The sequence below is a fragment of the Diaphorina citri genome, unplaced genomic scaffold (genome assembly GCF_000475195.1).
Source record: "Diaphorina citri unplaced genomic scaffold, Diaci psyllid genome assembly version 1.1 scaffold4470, whole genome shotgun sequence".
Classification (NCBI taxonomy): Eukaryota; Metazoa; Arthropoda; class Insecta; order Hemiptera; family Psyllidae; genus Diaphorina; species Diaphorina citri.
In genome coordinates, this window is record NW_007381869.1 from 1 (window position 1) to 10,621 (window position 10,621).

The following is a 10,621-nucleotide window of genomic DNA, read 5'->3' on the forward strand; positions in this document are numbered from 1 at the left end:
TCAAACTAATAGCATATACGTATTCACTATTCAACACTTTTCGTGAAAGTTATGGTGTTCGTAAATTGCAAATAAGACTTTCGAGCAAAACAGTTTTGGAGTTCGTGATTTACATTGAATAGTATTATTTATCACAACTCTGGAAGATTTATCACAACTCACAACTCTTGTATCTTGGTGCATAATGGATGCATATACGTATTCACTATTCAACACTTTTCGTGAAAGTTATGGTGTTCATAAATTGCAAATAAGACTTTCGAGCAAAACAGTTTTGGAGCTCGTGATTTACATTGAATAGTATTATTTATCACAACTCTGGAAGATTTATCACAACTCACAACTCTTGTATCTTGGTGCATAATGGATATATCAGCAACATATGTAGGTAGGCCTTTTTAGAACCTATTAGAACAACCTATTAGAATTCTTTATGCAACTTAAGAAAAAATATGATTAGAAAAGGGACTCAAGCTTCAACTATTTCTGAGAAGCTCAAACTTTCCCTCTTAAACCTTATTAAATTTAATGATCGCTAATCTTGGCAGCCAAAAGGAGCTGCCAGGGGTTCAAACTTAGCCAACTCCCAGTTTGTAAATTCTTTCAGAGGTAGGTCTAGGTATATGTTAAGGTGTAAAGAACGGGAGCGTATTTTTTCCACACCAGGAATGACAAAGAAAATTGTTTTCTTTACGAGGAAAGTGAAATTTTAATATGAAGTTTTCGAGACTGGTGACATTTTAAGGCTTTCATTTTCTTCTTTCCTCGTACCAAAAGGCAAGGCAAAGATAGGTATATAAGTAGGTATTATGAAAGTACGAGTACGAGTTTTAAGTTGGCAGATCAATAATTATGTAGCTCTCGTAAATAATAAGTATCTAAAAATAGTTAACAGCTACTACTGGAATATTGAGCCATGACAAAGATGCAAAGAATATGAATTTAATTAGAAAAAAAAAAATGAAATATCCCGAAAAGAAGATGATGAAGATTTAATCTTCTTTGTATGCAATTCCCGGAAATTCATCAGCTTTAAAGTAATTTATGTTAAAAATAATGAAATTCCAATGCTAAAAGTCCAGGAAAATTAGTTTTCTACCCATAGAAATGTAAAGTACAATAAGGTAACCTACCTACATATAGTTTCAAGAATAATGTAATAAAGAAAATAATAATAATAATTATTATTATTATTATAATTATAATAAAGAGGATAAAAAGTAAATGTAAATATCTATACAAAAAGAAAGTAATTAACTTACTAAAGTAAGTAATTTTCTCAAAATATTGAGAAAAGTTCTGAAGTTTAAGTAAAATAAATATTTTTCTCTCTTTTGAAGGTTCATTCTGTTGTCCAGGTTGAAGTTTACAGCAATGGTTTAACCATTTTATAGTGAAAATTTGTAATCGAGTTCAATATCTTGAAAACGAGACGTAAATTTTCATTTGCAAATGGGAAAGCATTTCTTTTCGATTCATGCATTATCGTTGAAAATTCACATAAAACGTCATTCTAAATTTAGATTCTTGCTCTGTGTTATTCTTGAGAGAGGTAGAGCAATTTTGGCTGTCCGCCTGATGAATATTGTTATCATTTGTTCGAGTATGTAAGACGACAAACACAACATTGAGCTCCTGTGTATAGGGATGGGATATTCGACTCTTTTTGAATATTCGAATACCACGACTCGATTCTTTTCAAATATTCGACTCAAAGAATCGACTCTAAAAGAATCGCGATTCTTTTGTAGTGAGAGAGAGACAGCACACAGGATCACTCTCGTAACCAATGAGATTGAGTAGTTTGTAGTTGTACAGGGCATGGCAACGTAGGTACAACCTCGACTTTTCAAAGAATCGCGACTCTTCAAAGAATCGCGATTCTTTGAATTTAAGAGTCGCGATTCACGATTCTTTTGAAATATTCGACTCTTTGAATCGACTCAGAGAATATTTACCCATCCCTACCTGTGTACTAAACAGAATAAAAGTAAAAAGAAATAGTTTCTTTTCTTTGTAATTGAAATTCGTGAACATTTTTTCAATGTTAAACCTTGAATAATCGAAATTCTAATCTGGAATAAACCACCCATTTGCTGTGATAAAATAGGTACTTTAATTGTTTTAAAACACTCGTTACCTGACACATTTATAACTGAACTTCTAATAAATTTAGATACTATTAAAAAAGCTATTGTGTTAGTGATCAATAAATTCCTTAGGAGCACTGACAGCATGATTTTTACCTGTGTGAAAATAAAATAATAATAATTAGTGACAGTCGACAATTGAAATAAAACTAAAATACTCTTACATGTTGTAGGCATCTTTTATGTCACAAAGAACATCTTGTGATATTTTGTTTATCTATAACATTCAATCATTATCATTATTATAAGAAGGTTATAATATCAGTGACAATTGACAATGGCTGACAAGAACGCGTACTTCAGTGTTTTTGTGTCCGGGTTTTACATATTGCTGACCGGAATGATTTGCTATTGGCTCCGACAGGTGATTGGAAGATTCTTCCGTTACAAAACCTTTACCTACCAAGGATTTGCTTCTTGAAGTGGTGGCTACAGCTGAGCTCTGTGCATCTTGTTATGAGCTCATCATCGTGGCTGATAACTGGGGAGTTTATGCCTATGGCGTTGCTTTGTACATCTTGACAATCTGGTGGTCCCTCAACTGGGATGATGCCTCAGCATGTCCTTACACCCATTTGGAAGATGTGGCAGAGAGAAGATCCAACCTGTTGATAGCACTCTTTAAAATAGGAGCCGAACTGCTGGGTGGGTACATTATTATCAAATACATCCAGTTGCTGTGGAGTCTGGAGATTGCCCATGTCCATGTGGGTCAAGCCAACACTGTGTACAATTGCCAGGCAGACCTGCAGGTCCCTGTGCTGCTTGGAATGCTAGTGGAGGGTGTGGCTACATTCCTGTGTAGATTTATGTCCAGGGTATTCGCTGAGAAAGTTCCAAAACTCAGTATGATTCTGGATGCTACGTTTGGTACTCTCTTGGTTGTGGCCGCGTTCAGTTATTCAGGAGGATACTTTAACCCAGCACTGGCGGGCTCTCTGAAATATGGTTGTACTGGACATACGGTGACAGAACATCTGGTAGTGTACTGGTTGAGTCCAACCATTGGTAGTCTTTTGTCCGTGTTTGCTTTCAATAGAATGCAGGCCTCCAAGATAAAGAGAGATTAGTTCTACCTCAAGGACAAATTATAAAAAATGTTAAGCCCTACGATCAAAGATTTGCGAGCGCATACATCCATCCCTAGTAAGCGGATAAAACGGGACACCTGCTGGCATGAGCGACAATATTCTACCGTGTCTGCAGTACAGTATAGTTAAATGCATTCGCTTTATGACTTTATGCTCCGTTAGAAATTCATTTTCTTCCCAAAACAGAGGCGATGTTGCTCTTCAGCGATGTTAACTTGTTAACATTTATCGCGTATAGATACCTACAGTTTTCTTATTGTCTCATGAAACACTATTACAAAGGCGGACAATTTTCCAGAGTGAAGAAAACAGGGGAAAATCTATGCATACATAAATAAGGGAATTTCATTATTTTCCTTCGCTCTGGAAAAAGAAATTTCAGCATCGTCTCTAATTATATTTTCCCATTATTATTTTCACTTTTTTCCGTGGATATAATTATCTGAGCTCGGTTTTAATTACTTTTTTATTATCATTTTGGCTTCAAGTTTGAATAATTTTACACCCAGGACCGCGTGTAAAATTTGTCACTCTGCAAAAAAAGAAAAATAACAAATGAGTGGTAGAAAGAAAACAACCAGCGTTTGTTTTTACTAAACATAAACATTCTTTGTACCATTAAAATTGAACATTGTTGCTGATGGTTTCATTCGTAGTGGTGTTTTTATGAAGATTTCCTAAATACTATGTTTACTCTGTTCCCATGAGTGTCAATATTCTACAGTGCCTGCAGTACAATATAGCGAAATGCATTCGCTTTATGACTTTATGCTCCGTTAGAAATTCATTTTCTTCCCAAAACAGAGGCGATATTGCTCTTACAACGATGTTAACTTGTTAACATTTATCGCGTATAGATACCTACAGTTTTCTTACTGTCTCATGAAACACTACTATAAGGGCGGACAATTTTCCAGAGTGAAGAAAACAGGGGAAAATCTATGCATACATAAATAAGGGAATTTCATTATTTTTCTTCGCTCTGGAAAAAGAAATTTCAGCATCGTCTCTAATTATATTTTTCCCATTATTATTTTCACTTTTTTCCGTGGATATAATTATCTGAGCTCAGTTTTAATTACTTTTTTATTATCATTTTGGCTTCCAGTTTGAATAATTTTACACCCAGGACCGCGTGTAAAATTTGTCACTCTGCAAAAAAAAAAAAAAAAAAAAAAAAAAAAAAAAAAAGGGGGGGAAAAAAAAAACCCCCCGCGTTTTTTTTTTAAATCGCTCTGGAAAAAGAAATTTCAGCATCGTCTCTAATTATATTTTTCCCATTATTATTTTCACTTTTTTCCGTGGATATAATTATCTGAGCTCAGTTTTAATTACTTTTTTATTATCATTTTGGCTTCAAGTTTGAATAATTTTACACCCAGGACCGCGTGTAAAATTTGTCACTCTGCAAAAAAAGAAAAATAACAAATGAGTGGTAGAAAGAAAACACCCAGCGTTTGTTTTTACTAAACATAAACATTCTTTGTAGGTATCATTAAAATTGAACATTGTTGCTGATGGTTTCATTCGTAGTGGTGTTTTTATGAAGAGTTCCTGGAAATGTCTTTTACTCTGTTTACCAGCCGCTTTGGGGCAAAGAACAGAATAACAGATTATGTAACTATTGAAGTTATACCCTTGTAAGTTTATGGAGTCTTAAATTTTCACAGGAATAGGGTTGTACAAAAATGTTATATCCCATACTCCAGAAATGACTATCTTACTTTCGTTTCTCTCCGTTTCTTCTCTTGTATTTCATATTTTTCTTCTAAATTCTCAATAAGAGTATACTGTGAACAATGTCTCCCATAAAGAAGCATTTATTTCATCTCTTACATCCAGCATTTTTATTTCTTCCTCTCCATGCCTGATTTATGACCTATTGTAGTTTTACCTGCACATATTTTTGTATACCATATATTATGTACCTATTATGTATCTAATATTAGGAGTATCTAGACAAATTTGTATTTAGATTCCATGGATAAAGAGGGTGAAAGAGAGACAGAGTTAGCAGGAATTGGGGAAAATTCTACTTGAAAGTGTTAACTTGGATGGGTTCGACAAAAGCAAACATGTTTCAAAATACTCTACATTGCGAGATAGAAATATAGATTTGAAGATAAACTCATAACTCTTTCGAAGAAGAAGTTAAGGATGAAGAAAGAGTAAAGAGGATAAAGTGAAGGAGGGGGAGAGACAAAGGATAAGTATAAAATGGGGGTGAGAAATAACTCATTGCATAGCAGATACATATACAATATACATAGGTAGTAATATCCGCTTCTCCTTCTTTTGAAGGTTGATGGGAGGAAAGGGTGGCACATATCTCCGGATAAAATAACTTAAACCATTTATTGTATTGTGTGCAGCAAAGCTACAAAGGTAAGTACAAAATTCTCGAATTGCGAATTAATGGCTGAGATTATAGTAGCTTTTGTCTCATTGCGTGCAAAGTTTCCTTGTAATTTATATGTTTTCTGAAAATTAGTTAGTTAGCTAATATACAGCGTTCTTATCTATCATTTTACCGAAATCACCGAAGCAAGCTGTTGAATTCCTTTAGATTCCTAGAGTTGTACAACGGCTAAATCAGTCCATCAGGTTTTAGGATTATACGAGTATTTACCTGAATAAAAACCAGTTACCTACCTATTATACAAATATGTCAAGAACTTAAAACAACATAATGGAAATTCTTACGGCATCAAAATTTGTCGTCTTGAAGGGTTAAGAATTTTTTTCTTTTCTTTTTACTGATTTGACCTTTAAGCTCCGAGGAACAAACAGAGTAAGTAGCATCCTACCATCATGTTCTTGTTTTTCTGCTGCCGATATTAATTTATCTGTCGGCAGCATCTGCCACGGGGTAACTGAAATATCGTCAGATTTTTGGACTCTAATTGGAACTTGCCTGTCAATTGTTCAGATTTTTCTACGCTTGTTCTTCTTCTCCTGTCTCTTCTTGCCCGACTTCTAAGCTTATGTTCCATGTTTTTCTTTTCCATATACTTCTTCTTATCTTTAGTCTCCTTGTTTTGTTGTTTTCTACTCATCCTCCTATTTTTTTTATTTTTAGCTTGTTCTTTCTATTAGTCCTTATGTACAAACTTCCTCTTCAATTTCTTCCCATGTCCGATGTACGCTCATCTCTTCCTCCCTTTTCCTTACCTTTTCTCTCCCGCTATCTCTTTTATTTTTCCTTGTTCTACTTTTTACTTTCTATTACTACAGTATAGCGAGCTATACTAGTAATGAAAGTATTGCAATCGGTCCAAATTTTCAAAATCGGGAAATTGGTGGAAATATCCGTTTTGGGGTCCCCTGATTCCAAAAAAGTGGTTTTTAGCCCATGGTCTGTACGTTACGTACGTACGTACGTACGTATGTATGTACGTACTACAGGTTTAAATGGGAAAAAGTAGAAAGTTGTGAACAAAATATCTCAAGAACGGTTTGTCGTAAAGCGATGAAATTTGGTATGCTATCCCGGTATGGTCCAAGAACGCGACTGTAACAATTTGGTAAAAATCGGACAGTCACCCATCCAGATATTAACCAAAGTAATTGTTACTAAACCCTCATTTCGTGGAAAATGTTGAAAAGGTTGTGAACAAAATATCTCAAGAACGGTTTGTAGTAGAGAAATGAAATTTGGTATGCTATCCCGATATGGTCCAAGGACGCGACTGTAACAATTTGGCAAAAATCGGATAATCACCCATCCAGATATTAACCAAACTAATTGTTGCTTAACCCTCATTTCGTGGAAAAATATCTCAAGAACGGTTTGTCGTAGAGAAAAGAAATTTGGTATGCTATCCCGGTATGGTCCAAGAACGCGACTGTAACAATTTGGTAAAAATCGGACAGTCACCCATCCAGATATCAACCAAAGTCAATGTTGCTTCGAACTTCGAAAAAATGCGGGTTCAGATACTTCCCTGTTCAACAATTTCCTTTTATTCCGTGAACCGTTACCAAATAAGCAAGTGAAGTAGTACCTTAAAATCCCATGTGATTTTGTCACCCGCGGAATCGAATGGTGCTACTTTTAACACTCTCCCTGACCTTACAGTTGAGAGTTGCGGGTTCGATACTCCCCGGTGTCAACAAAATTAGTTACTTTGTTTTGAATTAAATACCTGCATGTTTTATAATACTAGGGTTGCCAACCGTACGTTATTTCCGGAACAATCCGTATTTTGCATGCCTTTGTTCCGGGTAAAAATCGGGAAATCCGTATTTTTTCACCATTTTGCTAGTTTGTACCGTATATGCCGAAAAAAAGTTGGCAACCCTATGTAATACTTAATAATAATACCTAACACCAACCTCAGTGGTGCAGTTGTTAACGCGTTGGACTTTGGATCTGGAGGTTGGTGGTTCGAGTCCAAGTCATGTCATGAAATTTATCTAGGTGAAATAATCGGGGAACGATGTTTGTGACAAGCATTTAAATATGCTTAACACAATTAAAATTCCTTTTTTTTTTTTTTTCCATAACCAACATCAGCTCTGTATCTAGCAGGTAGATACTCTTTATTAAGATCTATGTTGTCTGTAACCTTTGAATAATTAACTGTCCCTAAAAGTACACAAGTAGGTACTTAGAGGGATATATAATGAAAAGTCTGTAAAGGATTCTGGATGTTAAAAATAAACTTAGTATTATTATTATTATTATTATTATTATTATCGTACCAAAAGGCAAGGCAAAGATAGGTACATAAGTAGGTATTATGAAAGTACAAGTATGACCCTAAGTATTTTGAGTTGGCAGATCAATAATTATGTAGCTCTAGTTACTCTAGTAAATATTAAGTATCTAAAAATAGTTAACAGGTACTACTGGAATATGGAGCCATGGCAAAGATGCAAAGAATATGAATTTAATTAGAAAAAAATATGAGAAAAACTAAAGAGAATGAGAAGAAAACGGAGGTAAAAGAATTTGAGTAGACAAGGAGAAAGAAGGACCTTCTCATTATATTGTATTCTGTTATTCCTTATATTTTATTACTTATTAATAACTGTTGAACGAGGGTATATTTTACCCTATTTCTTTAACAAAATTCATCTCAAGGGTCTAGAAAATGCAGGAAAATCAAGATGGGGTAGGGTAGCTAATTGTGGTCCACTTCATAATTGTGGTACATCTATTCATGTCTTACAACTAACAAAACTGGGTAGCCAGTAGACTTAATACATATATTTATCTATGTAGGTATACCTACCTATTTGGGAAATCTTATCAGTAGGGAGAAGGCACCGACTGAAGGCTTGGATAAAAGGGTAGGGGTACTCAACTGGGGAGCTTTCGGGGGGGAGACGGGAATGATGAGAAATATTGGACTGATTATTACATTTAAACTCGATTTAGCACTTCGCTCACGTTCCCAAGTCGAAAACGCTTTCCGTTCGTTTTGCTGATGTCAGTTATCATAACAAGAGGGAGGGAAAATGGGGAGGAGGAGGAGGAGGAGGAGAAAAACTAAAGAGAATGAGAAGAAAACGGAGGTAAAAGAATTTGAGTAGACAAGGAGAAAGAAGGAGGAAAAATAAGGATAAAGTGGAGAGGGCAGTGTGGGAGGGAGAAGAGGACGAAAAAGGAAAAGAGGAGAGAGACAAGTGAGAGAGATGGCTAAAAAGAGGGAGAAATAAAATTAAAGGATAGATAAAAAGAGGATAATCGGGAGAGAGAAGAAGACGAAAAACGAACAAAAAGTAAAGTAGAAAAGGAAGAGGGAGATAAGGGAAGGCTTAGGGAGATAGAGAGCAAAGAGAAGGGGTCAGGATCAGGACGAAGGTGGAGGAAGAGGGGAAAGTAGAAAAGTGTCGGAAATTAGGAGGGCGAATTTCCCTTGACCTCCACTTGACCTTCCAGTTGTAGGTGGCAGATGACCTTGGGACAAAGACACCAGTCAGTCCTTGAACATAATAATAGGTCGGTGTCTGTCCTTCAAATAACTCTGAAGAAGTTTGTATTCAGGTAGGACGTAGACGCGAGTAGCGTAGGTACTGCATTTAATTTACAAAGCTCTACTAATATTCCTGTACGTATAATTTAATAAAGCTCGCGCATTTCCAACGTTAAAGTCACGGAAGGCTGCCCTTTTGCTGAAAATCAGCATTCAATCATGTGGATTTCTGATCAAGTATGTTTTCTTTGGATAGGTATAATAAATTTTTATGTAAACATTGCATTTTAAGGAGCATTATCATTTGCTCTACATGACATTTTTTGAAATTTAATGCTTTCTACGTGATTTCCACTGTGAAAGTCAGTGAATTATGTATGACAAAAAAAAAAAAAAAAAAAAAAAAAAATCTTCAGGGTTCTTTTTAGGTACTTTTCGATCCCATCGCCATGAAAACCCTGAGTTTAATCGCAAAATGTGCCAAAAATCAATTGAATATTATTATTACTTGACACTTTGAATCTTCACATCAGGTGTCATTCTAGGTACCTACCTGTAGGTAAGTCCCTTTTTCAAGGGAAGTTCCTCAGTTCTGTATGAGACATGAAGGTTTTCAATCCCATGTGATTGATCAGAATATTTTGTAGGTGAAGGTGCTCCATATCTTTGACAAATCTATTTGGTATCTCTGACAGTTGTATTACAGGTCATACAACATCATTTCGTACAATAAATTTATGTTCACGACATGTAAAGTGAACGCGTTCCATTCAAATTCAACATTGAATTACCTTTTCCCATAATGTGTTCGTAATACATGGGAATTTTCAGGTATGTCGACTTTATAATTTACAGGGTGTTGCCAACTTCGTTTTTGTCTGGCGGTGGCAAGCCAAGTGCTATCGAAAGCGGAGCTTCTAATAACCCCTTTTTCGTCGTATTTCGGAGACAAGCCACCCGCCTTCTCACATTAACCTCACCCTGTGGGGGGCTGGGAAAAGCCAACAGCACGCGCTTGCCCGGATGGTCACCATGGGGATACAAAGCTTCAGAACTTTAGTGATTTATCAGGAACTGGTGCATTCAACGGGGGGTCGTTTTAAGGGGGGAGACGAGGGGGCCTGGGCCTCCCCCTCGAATTCGAGTTATCTCCTTTGCTGTAGGCCAGCCTTTGGAAATTTCGAGCACGGCCCTGATTCAACGTGCTATCGCCGTGGGTTAATCTCTAGTTTGATTTCTTGGAATTCATAGACTTGATACACCCTGTTTATTTTAATTTTACACCTAACCTCCTTCCAGTCTTCTTTAAAAGCCGCCTTGCCTGTTCATAAAGAAGATTGGTGATAACAATTTCTCGTATAAAGAAAATTGTGATTTGCTGAATTATTATTATTATTATTTCTGTGCCGGATGCTACCCTATATCCTTATCTCTCTCCCTCTCTCCTGGACCTCCTTTT

General features: G+C 35.9%; 1 protein-coding gene across 1 annotated transcript; it reads left to right on the plus strand.

Annotated features, from left to right (window-relative positions):
- The first annotated feature begins 1,974 nt into the window (after positions 1-1,974).
- On the plus strand, positions 1,975-3,915 carry LOC103521066 (aquaporin-11). The gene is given in 2 exon segments (XM_008486171.3): positions 1,975-2,547; positions 2,549-3,915. Coding segments are annotated over 2 exon segments (792 nt in total). The 5' UTR covers positions 1,975-2,427; the 3' UTR covers positions 3,221-3,915.
- Positions 3,916-10,621: the final 6,706 nt, after the last annotated feature.